Below are 15,850 nucleotides of genomic sequence, written 5' to 3' on the forward strand. Positions count from 1 at the left end.
CGTCATAAGGTGATATACACACATAACGAAAGTCAAAATAATGTCAATAGTAATTTAAAAAAGCTAGTTAATACCATTTTTAACCGACTCCAAAAAAAAAGGTTTCTCAATTCGATCGTATATATATTTTTTATGTGTTTTCGCGAATCACTTGGTCGTTTATGAACCAATTTTGCTAATTCTTTTTTGTTGGAAAGGAGATATCACAAGGGTGGTACCATGTGATAAGGAAACCAGGATCTGATGATGGCATCCCAGAGAAATCGAAGGGAACCTTTCTAAAATCGTAGTGGCGAATAGTGCGTTTGTTAATTTTTTAACAGACTTCCAAAAAAGGAGGAGGTTCTCAATTCGAATGTATTTTTTTTATGTATGTTACATCAGAACTTTTGACCGGGTGGACCGATTTCGACAATTTTTTTTTAATCGAAAGGTGGTGTGTGTCAATTGGTCCCATTTAAATTTATTTGAGATCTAACAACTACTTTTCGAGTTATATCTAATAATGCGTTTTTACTTGACGCTTTTTTTGTCGACCTACGTTGTATTATACCGCATAACTTTCTACTGGATGTACCGATTTTGATAATTCTTTTTTTGTTGGAAAGAAGATATCCCTAGTTTGATACCGTGATAAGGAAACCAGGATCTGATGATGAGATCCCAGAGAAATCGAGGGAAACTCTCGAAAATCCGCAATAACTTTTTACTGGGTGTACCGATTTTGATAATTTTTAATTTAATCGAAAGCTGATGTTTATCATGTGGTCACATATAAATGTTATCGAAATCTGATAACTACTTTTTTAGTAATCTTTGATAACGCGTAGTAACTTGACTATTTTTAACCGACTTCCAAAAAAGGAGGAGGTTCTCAATTCGACTGTATTTTTTTTTTTTTATGTATGTTACATCAGAACTTTTGACCGGGTAGACCGATTTCGATAAATTATGTTTTAATCGAAAGGTGGTGTGTGCCAATTGGTCCCATTTAAATTTATTTGAGATCTAACAACTACTTTTCGAGTTATATCTAATAATGCGTTTTTACTTGACGCTTTTTTCGTCGACCTACGTTGTATTATACCGCATAACTTTCTACTGGATGTACCGATTTTGATAATTCTTTTTTTGTTGGAAAGGGGATATCCCTAGTTTTGTACCATGATAAGGAAACCAGGATCTGATGATGGAATCCCAGAGAAATCGAGGGAAACTCTCGAAAATCCGCAGTAACTTTTTACTGGGTGTACCGATTTTGATAATTTTTAATTTAATCCAAAGCTGATGTTTATCATGTGGTTACATATAAATTTTATCGAGATCTGATAACTACTTTTTGAGTAATCTTTGATAACGCGTAGTTGCTTGATTATTTTTTCGTCGATCTACGTTGTATTACTCTTCGATGTAATTGAAGTCGGTATTTTTTTTCGTTTGCGAGCAAACACAATTATTTCGTCGATGTACCTTGTATTACTCGTCTATGTTATTGAAGTCGGTTTTTTCGTTTGCTAGCAAACACAATTATTAAGTACATATATCAGCTAATTATAAAACGTTTATTGTATATACTAATACTACTTTATTGTATATGTTTGCTCCTTCCGTTCCTATACGTCACATAGCTAATGTGCGTCGGAGACAACGCTCTTCGAAGTTCAAATTAGCCGATTGTGTCTTTTCAAAGTTATACGATATGCATTATTTATGGCAGGCTATTGTACTCTACTGTCTCAACATTTAAATTAAATTAACTTGCAATAGTCTAATTCAGTGAAATTAAAACTGTTTAAGCTTTCAGTCTCGAAATTATTTTAAGAATTTATTTTAATTTTATTAAAATATAATCTTTAACCATATCCTAACAGTGTTCTTTTAAGAATTTGTTCATTCAAGTGTCTTCCGAGTTTGGCGAATCATCATCTTGAGCTGTAGGCAATATTTCTTCTTCGTGTAAATTAAACTGTCTGAAATAATATTAATAAATTAAAACAAATAACTTTTAAAAAAAACATAGAATCAATACAGACTGAAATGTAAACTTCACCTTAAACTATCAGTAAGATCATCAAATGACAAAGAGGGAGTATTTGCACTACTGTTATCAGGTACTAAGTTAGGGGTATCGTTTTGATTTTCTTCAGTGTCTTGACCTTCTGTAAAATCATTTGTTGTATCTGGAAGTACTTGATGGGTTGAATCAATATTTTTAATTCCTGCAATACCTATTAAAGAAGTAGAAATTAAAAGATACATATTAAATCGTATTTAAGTAACAGTACAAGTAATGTTGGACATAATGTAATAACTATATTACAAAACTATTTACCTTTTGAAGGCAAGGTTGGTACATCCCTTTTTATTTTTCGTCTTTTAGTTGGATCATTGCGACGGATTTGTATCATACTGTTAAAATCTACACAATATATAGTACCTGCCAGTAGAAGCAAGCATTCTGTGTCTCCAGAACTATAGGATGTTTCTAAATCTATATTACTTCTTTCATCATATTTCCACCACCCTGAAATAATAAAACGTTTGTAGGGATGTTACGGAGCTTTGCAGCTGTATGCAAAATTATCGGATATCCATAGCAAAAACACTGTCTGTAACCAAAATACAAGTTTCGGATAATTTCGAAAAGTGAAGGAATTTGAATAAAACATGTTATGTTGTTTTTATGATTGCCCAATCAAACCAACACATAAGCTTCAATTGTCAGTCACAATTTAAAAAAAAGTTTTGCTATAGGAAACCCAGATGTGTGAAATGCGCTGAACCCCACCACACAATAAATTGCCCTAGGAAAGAACGTAGCGATAAAGTGTAATGCATACTTTGCGAAGGAAATCACCTGCCAATTATAAAGGCCGTATTTTCTACAAAGAACTACAAAAATATCTTACAATAACTACGAATAACCTAAACTTTAAAAGATTAGAATATACAAGAAAAGAAAACCAAACAAAATTAGTAACTAATAATCAAGAATTTAGCTGTGTGGCTACGGCATTAAAGAATATAGCCACCCCCTCTCTTCCCGTGGGTGTCGTAAGAGGCGACTAAGGGATAACACAGTTCCACTACCACCTTGGAACTTAAAAAGCCGACCGATGGCGGGATAACCATCCAACTGCTGGCTTTCAAATACACAAGCTGAAGACGGGCAGCAGCGTTTTCGGTGTGACAAAGCCAGCTCTGCGGTCACACACATGAGTTCACGCCATTTTTGGCGTGAACTTGTGAAGGCCAATGTCCAGCAGTGGACTGCAATAGGCTGAAGTAATCAATCAAGAAAAGTCATATGCAGCAGCTTTGAAAAATTACCCAACACTAAATCCAACAAATGATAATACAAAAAGTAATGAACGATACACGGCAGATATCATTCAAACATTTAATTCATCAATAAATACTCATGAAATCAAATCAGTTGATAACAGTAACCCAAATGCTAACAGAACTCATTCCCAAATTGTCATTACATACTCTATCATAAAACTTTGTGTACGGAATGCCAATGGCTTGTCAAACCACTCAAATGGGTTAAAAATCTTATTAAAAAGAAAAAAAGTTGATGTCATGCTTATGTCAGAAAGTCATTTCACAATCAAGAGACACGTTATATCATACCATGCACCCAGACGACAAAGCACACGGCGGTTTAGCCATTCTCATCCATATCATATAACCATAACTACACTCGAGAACAAATGGGTTTTTAGAAAGCTAAAAATGTGCATTTTAATTTAATTTAAGTTGTATTCGCAAACAACATTAAATTTAAAAAATACTTGCGGTCAAAATAAAAATGTAGGGGTGTGCGATTTCTATGCTCTCGAGTGTATATTGTAAGGATCATATTCAAGCAACAAACATAATTGTGTACGATGGGTTAAATAATATGACAAATATCGTCACTTTACTGCCCACCAAGGCACATTAAGAGTAGCAATTTAATGATTATTAAAAAATTCTTGGTATGTAATTGTTTTACAGCAGATGGCGATTACAACGCTAAGCGCACGTTTTGGGGTTCCAGACTGACAATGCCAAAAGGTTCTTCTCAAGAGCATACAAGCTGGCTCTATGAATGTAATCTCTACAGAACAACCTACATACTGGTCCTCAGACGTAGTAGATTTTTGTATCAAAGGCATAGAAAAAAATAACAAATCTTGTCATAGTTGCTGGGACCTATTATCGGACCACTTTCCTATACTAGTGGAAATTGAAGTGGAAGCAAAAAGTTTAAAAAAAATGTACATTGTACAAAAAAACAGGCTAACTGCCTCCTATCCTAGCTTCGAGTACCTGTTATACTTCAAAGGAAAAATGAAATTGAAAAAGCCATTGAATTTATTACCACCAATTTTCAGAAATGCGCCAACGAATTCAACTCCAACTACCCAACCTAAGTCCGATGAACAATATATACCACCAAACATTCTAGACAAAATTCGTGAGAAAAGAGATCTCCGGGAATTGTGGCAACAAAACAGATGCCCAGATAAAAAAAAATATATATTAAACCACAAAATAAGAGATCTTAAGTTTCTACTTGATCAAAATTGAAACGAAGGATTCCAGAAGTACCTCGAGGGCCTTCATTCTACCCCGACTACTGATTATTCTCTCTGGGAAGCGACAAGAAACTAGAAAGGACTTACAATAACATCCTCACCACTAAGGAAGTCAGATAGTGACAGAATATTTGAAGTCTACAAGTACCATAAGACTACGAGTACAATACGATTTACAAAAATGGAAGTTAGAAGGATAATAATATTAAAAGTAAACTTAAAAAAAATCTCCAGGATATAACCTAATTACCAATAAAACTGCAAAAACGGCCTGACTCGGGAATAGCAATGATCACGGCAATATACAATGCAATACTGAAACTGAATATTATACTGCCAGTGGAAAATAGGACAAATAATAATGCTACTAAAACCAGATATAAAACCTGAGGACCCAAAATGATATCGAGAGCATATACCAATTAACTTATTGCCTAAACAATCAAAAAAACGGATAATGCCTTTAGTAGAACAGCACGGACTCATTTCGGACCAGCAGATTGGATTTCGTCGAAGACATGCGCTACTATCGACCAGGTACACAGATTGGTAACCGAAATAGATGTCTTTTGAAGCTAAGAGATACTGTACAAGTGTATTCCTGCAGGCCTAGCATGCGCGCCACGACAAAATTTTGTCTACCCCTTTTCTCGTATTATCTCTCTATGTCTACAGTAGCTAACATGCGTGCACGTGATACTCTTCTCGTTACGTCAATAGAAGAGATAATCATTAAATTTTAGTGATCTGTGATATTTATCTCTACGGAAGCTAACATGACATCGTAATTTTGTCGAATTTTGTCGTTTTAGGAAGAGAAACTTCTCGTTTTCAATATTATCGACGAGAAAGACGATAAATAAAAAATAAATAAAACCGGGTGCCTATTTTTTGTATACCATGGCGTTTCCCTATTATAATTATATAATTTCGGTATACGAAGAGCGGGAAATGCGAAAAGTCGAGTGAAGTGTGCCATATAATGACACAAAAAACGTATTTGCGCCCTGTTGCTTCTTATTCTAAATAATAATAATAATAATACTTTATTTCAGACCAAAGTATAAGTCCATATTGGGTTAGTACAACAAGACAAGACAACATTCAGAATAAAAAACAAAACAAAATTATATTAAAAAAATCAATAAGTAAAAATAAAATTAAATCGAATAAAAGTAAAATCAATAATCAAAAAAAAAAAAAAATCAAAAATTCAAAAAATTTTAAAAATTAAAAAAAAAAAAAATCAATGCGTGATAGAATTACAATTATCTAATGTGCGACAAGATATAAAGCACAACACGAGCATCTTGTTTTACATATATAATTAAATTCATTTACTTACGCCGTTTTATTTTCCATATTAGATTTTTTAAATTAGATATACACTTTTTATCTTAGCCAAAAGGCCGAGAACATTGTTAAATAAAACATGTGTCACTCGTTTGAAATTATACAAACGTTGGCTCATCCCGGTTTGGCACGATTGGTCAATAACCTTGTAAATTCAACTTTACGACATAAGAAATAAGAATGATATTCAGTTGTGATTATGGTTGATAATGTTTCTCTACTCGACAAGGCGAAGTCTTCGGAAGAGAATTTTGTCTCTCGTAGTGCGCATGTTAGGGTAATCGAGAAAATACTCGATGTAGACATTATCTCTCTCTCTCGTCAAGAGATATCTCGTTGTATGCATGCTAGGCCGGCTGGACTTATTTTAAGCATTCGATAGAGTATGGCATAAAGGAGATAAAGGATTATATAAAACTAGCGAGCCACCCCGGCTTCGCAAGAAATAAATATTTGCAATGTAAGCTCAAAAAAATGTGTTTATTTACGACATCACATTAGAAACCTCTAAAACTATCAGTGTTCCTCTTCTATATTATGCATGTATTATACATATAAACCTTCCTTTAGAATCAGTCGGTTGCGTGGTTTTAAGGATCTAAGCATACAGACAACAGGAAGCGACTTTGTTTTATACTATGTAATGATAAAACATCTGTTTTCAAATAATCTCTATAAAATTAATAAAACTAACTCATTAAAATAAATAAAAGTAACTCATTAGCCTACCCTATTCATAAACAAAAATATTATATTAAATACCAAGTTACTGAATAAATAAAGTACATTAAGTATGTAATTGTTATTTAATAACGTGTTGTTTTTGCTCTGTGTAAAACAATCCATATTTTGTAAGAAATTAGCGATTTAGCTATTTTTGTACAACTATAAATGTAATTCCCATCCCTAGACTGAGTCCTTTTCGCCAGTATAGCCAGCACATAGCCAGCGCCTGCGTCGGATAAACACGACCGTTCATGACGTCACGAACTTATGGAATTTTCCATTACTGTTGCGCGTGTTTTTGTGATATAGTAGTCAATTAGTAAGTTTTACGTTCGTGTTTTTAAAATTGAAATTTATCATGACGACTGCTGAAGAATTAATACGAATTCTAGAAGGTGATGACGATGACGAATTTGTGTCAGACGAAGAATTTGATATTGATGAAGAGGTAATTAATTATATCTTTTATTAAATTGTTTTATTTAAATCTATTGTGCAGTGAGAAACGAACATCATTTTAATACGTAATGCTCGTGCAAAAGACTTAACATAAAATTAACACAAAATAAAAAGACTTAGCCCGTGTCCATCTCTAGATTATTATTTTTTTTTTATGAATAAATAAAATCAAGACTGATTAAGTATGTTTAGACTGAATAACGTATGTTTGAAGATTAATTTATGTGCGGTACTATACTTAATAAAGAAATTAAACCTTTGATTAAAATTTTGTAATTTTTATTTATTTCAATACTTTGTTTATCGATAACTATACTTTACAACACTATTCAAAATTGTACCTAAAGGTTGCCGGCGCTACAGGCACTTCACGCGAATTATGACATGGCGGTTAAAGGATTAATAAGTCATTAAGGTCTGGTTTTGTGCCTATTGTTTGGAAGCGCTCGTTCGTGTAGCAGTATTCAAATCAGGCGATAAACATAACGTTCAGAACTATAGCCTGATATCTAAATTATGTATACCGTAGTTAAAATGTTCGAAAAAATAATCTAAGATAACCTCTATCCATTTATACGGGGTATTCTGAATGATGAACAACATGGTTTCGTCGATAGATGATCCTTTGAAACTAATGTGTGTGAACTGATTCATCGTGTACTGAATGTTATGGACGCCAGGTGGACGTCGTGTATACTGACTTCTCGAAGGCTTTCGATAAAATTTCCCATGACATACTTTTTAATAAACTGCAGCAAGTTGGTATATACGGTGACCTACTTAGGTGGTTATCGTCTTATCTTCGTAACAGAAGTCAAGCAGTGACAATAAGAGGCTTTTGTTCATCTTTTACTCCTGTTTCATCTGGTGTACCGCCGGGCTCTCACCTTGATCCGTTGCTCTTTAATATCTTTATAAACGATATTTGTAAAGCTTTCGAGCTCTCTTCAATATTATTATTTGCAGATGACTTGAAGGTTTTTAGAAGGGTATCTGGGCTGTCGGATTGTTTGCTATTACAAGAAGACCTAAACAAATTATGCAAGTATTGTGAGGATAATCAGCTATCTCTCAATGTTAAAAAAGATTTAGGTACACGTAAAAAAACGCCGATTGCTTGTAACTACCATCTAAGGCTAATCAGATGCTTGGCTTTATACTGAGGGTTGGTAACAAGTTTAAAAACTGTTATACTCTTATTATTCTATACAATAGCCTGGTGCGCTCTTTGTTGGAATTTGAGTCCACTGTCTGGAACACTCAATATAAAATATATATTGAGTCCGTTGAAAAAATACAAGCTAAATTCCTTAAAAATTTGCATTATAGGTTTTGTCACGCATGTCGAAACTTGCTTAGTTTCAATTCACTGGAAGTTCGCCGTACATTGAAAGATCAAATCTTTCTATATATGCTGTTTAATAATGTTGTTAATGAACTATTAAATACTAAAAATTATTTACTAAGTTGTTTGAACTTTAATGTCCCTAAATTTTTTAAACGTAAAAATGATTTTCTCTTTGCCCTGTAGTAGAACTAAATATGCCCAAAATGATTTTATTCTTCGTTCCTGCAATATGTATGATATATTTTTTTTTTTTTATAATATTGATATATTCTCATGTTCATTGATAATTTTTAGACGTAATATTAATCAATTAATCAACCAATAAATTTAATTATTTTATGTTTTATTTGCTTTTCGTTATTTATTTGATTTTCATTTTATTTATTAACATTTTTCAATTGTTAAAAAACTCAAGCTTGTTTTAATTTTAATTTAGTTTATTTTGATTTAATTTAATCTTAATATGATTTTAATGTTAATTTGATTTTGATTTTAATTTAATTTTTATTTTGTATTTGCATCGTGTTGGATGCTGCGGAATATTGGACGCAAAGATTTTCCGTAGTTTCCCGAACACTGCCCATCCGAGATGGATTCGGCGAGAGATCTCGTTCTCGAAGTTGGACTTATCTAGCTGAATTGACTGTCCTAGGTATATGAATGGTCAACAACTTCCAGAACAGTGTTCTCAATGCGAACTGGAGCGGGTGCGACATGGACGTTCGACATAATTTTCGTCGTCCATGTTCAGTTTGAGACCCACTCTTTGGGAAACACTGTTGAGATGCTCGAGCATTGTGCTCAGGTCTTCCAAGGTCTCAGCCATAAGGACTACGTCATCGGCAAAACGGAGGTGGGTAAGGTACTCGCCATTGATGTTGATGCCGAATCCTTTCCAGTCCAGTAGTTTAAAAGCGTTCTTCAATGCGGCGGTAAACAGCTTCGGAGATATAACATCCTCTTGCCTCACGCCTCGCTGAAGTGGTATTGGCTTCGAGCTCTGGCCCTGTAATCGGACCGACATTGTGGCGTTAGAGTATAAGTACCTCAGCACCTCGACGTACCTGCAGTCCACTTGGCACCTCTGGAGAGCCTGTAGCACAGCCCATGTCCCAATTGAATCAAAGGCCTTCTCATAGTCCATAAACGCTAAGCATAATGGCAAGTTATACTCCTCGGTTTTCTCTATAACCTGCCGCAGCGTGTGTATGTGGTCTATAGTGCTAAAACCTTTACGGAACCCGGCTTGTTCGGGAGGCTGGAAGTCGTCAAACCTGCGTGCGGGACGGTTCGTAACGCTAACTGATATGTCTAAATATTTTACTTGATAAATGTACATAGAAAATATACATATATTAATGTACATAGAATTGATATATTTAATACAACCGGACTCAGGCGGGAGTCGAATCCACAACCCCAGAAAGCAGGGTCACTACAAACGACCACCAATGGGCTAGTTTTTATATTAGTTCATAACAGCTTTAAAAAAAATTCAATATCCATAACTAAAGTATAAGTAAAATATACAATTATTTAAAAATATATAAATATATACCATTTCTGCCTTCATAGTACCATTGATATTTTTCAGTATCACCATCTGTAGTTATGTCCTCGAGTGATAGTTTTTCTATCAAATCCGGATGATCAAAGTAGTCGTGAGGTATTTCCATACGACACATGGCACATTTCTTGCTCTGTATTGCAATACCCTATAGTATAAATACAAAATTATTATAAATATAAGGCTTCTAATAATTTTATTACTCTATTTATAGCATAATGTAGGTATTTACATACTAATGTAACTTTACGTTAACAACCAATTTCAAAAATGTTGTAAAGATTCTAAAGGCATGAAAAATATTACAAACTTTGAGGTAGATAAGGAATTTTGCAAAATGGGGGAATAATGGGCAGTCAAAATTTGTAATCATTTAATACAATAGTGATCATTATTATGGTTCTGCACAATTCTGAAAATTTTGAAACTTTAGGAACACAAGTGCAATGTAAAATTTAGAAACTTTGTAGTGATTCTTTCGCTGGTAAATAATTTAGAAATAAACAAGTATTGCCATTTAAGGGAAAGTAAGCAAATAGTAGAAATTAAATATCTCATATAATAATCATCCATGGAGTTGTTAATATGTGAATAAAATGAAGCAAGAAACTTAACATCAATGTTCACTGCAAAAGATGCAAGTTTTCAAACCCTACAGAGACGAGATGTCCTATACTTATGTCTTACAAATTTGGTTTAATTTGAATCTGAATCTTAAGTTGTTTCAGTATAATATGTTTGACATATTCATGGACTTATGGAGCTCTGCATTCTACAAAATTTTTAATTTTATCTCACATACTTACCTTTACACAGAGGAAACAGAATATATGGCCACATGGTAGTCGAGTTGGGTGATGATATTTTTGCAAGCAAATAGCACAGTCTTGCTCTGTAACCCACAACAATATTTAGAAATAAAAGCGCCTGGATGTCAGTATTCTGTTTTTATACATAAAAATAACTAATCTATTTTAGTTAAGTACATATTAAAAAAAAAGTAGCATTTAGCAAGTTGACAGATTCAAATAAATACCCCTCTTTATTTATTCTTTATTGTACACCACATAGAGTAATTGTAAAAATACAGAATTGTAAAGAAAAAAAAAAGTATAATGCACAATGAGGTGGCCTTATCACTCGATAGCGATTTCTTCCAGGCTCTTCTTTTAAATAAGGGTTAAAAACTAAATTATTCTAGAATTCATTTTTTGAGTACTTTTACTTTTTGGAAATTTAAATAACTCACTAACAAGGAGATGCAAGAGAAAGTTCGTATACAATATAAGAAATATAAAGAATAGTAACAAAAAATCAGTATAGAAGTAATTTCACGTGTAAAAACTATTTATTACCTTGAATATTTATATCCATATTCTAAAATACATACACCACTTTATTTTGTAAAATATATTGACGATTATCAGTTTATTTATAACTTATACATTATTTTAAAATATTCTGTGTATCTCATTAGAGATATTAAACATGTTTTTTAATATTATTAATAAGTACATCGTAACCATTCGCGTCTATCATTATTTATTTATAATATCTAATGACCAAATATCTTAGAGGAATAGAATGTAAAATCTCTTATTAATTTATGATAGGGAAGGGCACCAAATATCGATATATCGAAATATCGATATTTTTTCAAAAAAATATCGATAAATATCGGCGATATTTTTAATTTCAAAATATCGATAATCGATATTTATTTTTAAATATCGAAGTCGATATTTTTTTTTATGTTACATTATATTTTAAATGAATTGTATATTCTACTTTTATTTCAACATATGGTCCGTTTTAGCTGTAAATGAATAACTGTAACAGAGCGCGCGAGAGTTTGCGAGTTTTGGTATTAGTGCTGTCTATATCCCTCTGTAGAGTGCGCGCCAGAAAAGTCTGCGCGCGGCGAAAATTGGAACTAATCCAGGCTGCCATGTTGTTTGTTATGACAAGTGGAGTGAGCGTATTGAATGTCTTGTGTATTTATCCATATTTATTGATCAAATTTCGAAATCATCATGCCAAAAGTCATTAAAAGTGCTGGCAGAGAGATTGTTCTGAAGGTGAAACGTTCTTGTGAATCAGAACGGGACAATAAGGGACCAATTGTACCATTTTCTAAAGTAAGAGCTCGGGTTGCTTTCTTGACAGGTAATTTTTTGGGGTGACCATTGCTTGGTATTTTGCCTTCGTATGAGGTATTTTTGTTTTATTGGTATAGTGTTAGATAATCATACATCTGTTCGTTTCAGGTATTTCAGAACGCCCGTAACCCCGGGAAAAAATAGAAACCGAGAAAGTTTTTTGGAAATAGACAATTTTGTTAAGTGTGCTATAAGGCATATGATACACTCATTTTATGTTGTCAAAAAAGAAATTCCGACTATTCATAAGCTTTGGCTGGCATTGAAATCTGATCTTGATTTCAAATACAGCAAAACAAGTTTAAGGCGTATTTTGAGAAGCATGGGATACAAATATAAAAAGTGCCAGTCCAAACGTAAAATATTAATGGAACCGGGAAGAAAAGCGCCCTGTCATCTACCTTGACGAAACATATACCCATGCCTCATATCACCCTGAGAAATGTTGGCAATCAAATGAAGAACCAGGTATTTTGTCATCGGATAGTACCGGTGCTAGATGCATTATAGCTCACGCTGGCGGAAAAACAGGATTTGTCGAAAATGGACTCCTAATGTTTAAATCACAATCAAAATCGAGCGACTATCATGATGAAATGAATGCGAAAAATTTCATGCGATGGATGATTGAAAAAATTCTTTCTAACTTGCCACTTAATTGCATCGTGGTTATGGATAATGCACCATACCATTGCACTCAAATAAATAAAGCACCCACAATGAGCAATTTAAAAGCAGAAATGCAGCAATGGCTTTCAAATAATAGTATTCCATTTGAAGATTACTGGATAAAACCACAGTTGTACGAATTAATAAAAAAACACAAAGGAGAACCAGTCTATGAAGTCGACTTTTTACTAAATCAACATGGACATGAGGTCGTGCGCTTACCTCCTTATCATTGTGATTTGAATCCCATCGAAAAAATATGGGCTACAGTCAAAAGACGCGTTGCAGAGAAAAATGTAAGTCAAGCTACAAGTGAAATATCCTCTATAACTGAAGCAGCGTTTAGTACTATAACTACGGAGGAATGGATTAATGTGTGTCAACACGCAGAAAAAATGGAAGACCAATATTTCGAATCCGACAGGCTTATGGATATAGAATTCGACAAATTTATAATTGATCCTACAAGTGACGATGGAAGCTCAGACTCTTCGGACGATGAAATAAGTGAAGATTCAGAAAATGATACAATGGAAGGCATTCAACCACTTGAGGACCACACTTATGCAAAATTTTAAAGTAGCGCTTGATGACTAATAAACAATTTTGAAAAATATTGTCTGTTGTTTTTATTATTAAGCGGAGAAAAAAATAGTTTCATAATTCTTAATATTCCTCTCTTCATTATTATTTTCAATTATAATAATAAAATATTGTCTGTTGTTTTTATTATTAAGCGGAGAAAAAAATAGTTTCATAATTCTTAATATTCCTCTCTTCATTATTATTTTCAATTATCATTTTGTCGTAGTTCATTTGATTTGGCTAATTACAGTTTTTCCTTATTTCCTATTTATGTCTATGATGGGAAAACAATTTACCATAACTGGCAACATTAGCTACGCCACCAGTCGCGCGCAGACTTATCTGGCGCGCACTATAGTTTGTGAACGCAACCAAAAAACATGTCTATGGGTAGTTTCTTTAGACTTAATTTAAGTGTGATCAAATACCAAAGTGTGAATCTAATGCTAATCTATGGTGTAACGTGTGCGTACATGTTCATTCAGCTGGACCGATTTTGATGGGACTTTCACTAGCAGATAGCTGGTGTAATAAGGTGTAACTTAGGCTACTTTTATTTTAGTTTTTTTTTTATAACTGCGAACTGAACAATAACTTTTTTGTTAAATTCCACGCGGACGAAGTCGCGGGCACAGTAGCTAGTAATAATATGTAATTCATATATACAATCTTAATATATATAAATCTCGTGTCACAATGTTTGTCCTCAATGGACTCCTAAACCACTTAACCGATTTTAATCAAATTTGCACACCGTGTGCAGTTTGATCCAACTTGAAAGATAGGCTATATTTTATTTTGATATATGTAATTGTTATATTTAGAAAAAAAATAAGGCGATACGAAGTTTGCCAGGTCAGCTAGTAATATATATATTCTTCATTGTTATCATAATACTTAAGTCTTCATTGTAATAATATGTAATAAAATTAATATACTTGCCAAATATATTTTAATTTTCAATTTGTAGTAAAAATATCGAAATATCGATATTTTTTATTCAGTATATATCGATACTTTTTAAAAATATCGATACGATATATATCGATATATTTTTTTCATTTGCCCATCCCTAATTTATGACGTTCTAAGGACCAACCACAGAGACCAACCTTTTTACAAAAGTCCCTAAATTAAAAACAAAACCCCCAAACCTAAAATTTAAATTATATAAAAATCAGTCAGATTATTTTTTATTAGTTTCTATTTTTTATAGAATTTTAAAATCGAAAATAAATTATTTTGTGTACCTTGCTTTAATATATTCATTGAACATGTTCTTTTAAAAATTGATAATTGTGGAATTATTTTTTATTCGTCTTTTATATTAAAATATATTACGTTCTGTTGAATTAAAAATGCCCAAAAAATACCCTTAAAAAATTGTCTCTTAAAACTTTCTCGCTAATTGCAAAATATCCTGAAATTCAGGGGAAAATCCACCAAGCTGGCAACACTGCAGGGACTACGCCAGTTCCTTTTGAATCTCCTGTTCTCAGATTAATAAATAAATTAACCTTTTGTTTATTAATCTGAGCTCCTGTTACTACGGGCAAATAAACTATCACCGGTAAATTTTTAGTTGAGAGAAAATCATTGAAAAAAATTATTTTTATGTTCAAGCAGCCAGCTGACATATAATTCACCATGTTATGGTCCGCTGATATTATTTTTTCTTCAAGATAGTAGGTAAACTATAATCCGACAAATTTTAAGGTGGAGGAAACGACAAAAAAAATTTTTTTTCTCCATGCGTGGGAGGCTGCCACTGCCCACCACGGACACACGGTCGCAGCTGACAGTCACGAATATTCATAATAAAATCCCATAAGCATTTTACGAAGTTTGCATTGGGAGGAATTGATTGACCGAATTTGTACCTGGCTCCCAGACCATTAGGAAAAAAGGAAGGAAACTTAAAAATGGAGAACTTGATTAACCATACTTATATGGCTTCGTTTGCGGTAAAGGGTTTGGGCGGCGTTCTTAACGAAAGCTCCTAGACATATTTATTAACATTTTTAACAACTAATTTCATACCAATTATGTATTAATTCTTAACAAATTATACACCTACAATAAATCTACCTTATGTATTACTCCGTGGCACAAGTCCTGAGTATGAAAAAGTATATAAGTATAAGTGCTGAGTATATAATAATGTAATGTTATAAGCATTTTGTAGTTCTTTCAAAATAATTGCGTGCGTACTCAGTACACATGTCAGAAGTAAAACTTCTTTGGCAAACTAATTAAAAAAAAAAACGAATTGAAAAAAAGCCAACGTCACGCGGAGTTCCCAGGCGGTCACCCATCCAAGTACTGACCGCGCCCCACGTTGCCTAACTTCGATGATTGGACGAAAACCGGTGTATTCAACGTGGTCTGGACTAGTGAT

The 15,850-nt window shown here is 33.1% G+C and overlaps 2 protein-coding genes and 1 pseudogene across 2 annotated transcripts; 1 reads left to right on the forward strand and 2 right to left on the reverse strand.

Annotated features, from left to right (window-relative positions):
- Nucleotides 1–1,798: 1,798 nt before the first annotated feature.
- Nucleotides 1,799–11,435, reverse strand: LOC123659748 (E3 ubiquitin-protein ligase rnf146). The gene is made up of 6 exons (XM_045594928.1): nucleotides 11,395–11,435; nucleotides 10,846–10,931; nucleotides 10,031–10,187; nucleotides 2,333–2,524; nucleotides 2,051–2,228; nucleotides 1,799–1,970 (listed from the first exon to the last, which is right to left on the reverse strand). Exons 1-6 carry the CDS (start codon nucleotides 11,411–11,413, stop codon nucleotides 1,895–1,897), a joined length of 708 nt encoding a protein of 235 aa, XP_045450884.1. The 5' UTR covers nucleotides 11,414–11,435; the 3' UTR covers nucleotides 1,799–1,894.
- A 1,359-nt stretch (nucleotides 11,436–12,794) lies between these two features.
- Nucleotides 12,795–13,445, forward strand: LOC123659374. The gene has a single exon (XM_045594590.1). The coding sequence runs from the start codon at nucleotides 12,795–12,797 to the stop codon at nucleotides 13,443–13,445; it is 651 nt and encodes a 216-aa protein (XP_045450546.1).
- Nucleotides 13,446–15,730: 2,285 nt separating this feature from the next.
- On the reverse strand, nucleotides 15,731–15,850 carry LOC123660043 (annotated as a pseudogene).

Source organism: Melitaea cinxia, chromosome 14, assembly GCF_905220565.1.
Source record: "Melitaea cinxia chromosome 14, ilMelCinx1.1, whole genome shotgun sequence".
Classification (NCBI taxonomy): domain Eukaryota; kingdom Metazoa; phylum Arthropoda; class Insecta; order Lepidoptera; family Nymphalidae; genus Melitaea; species Melitaea cinxia.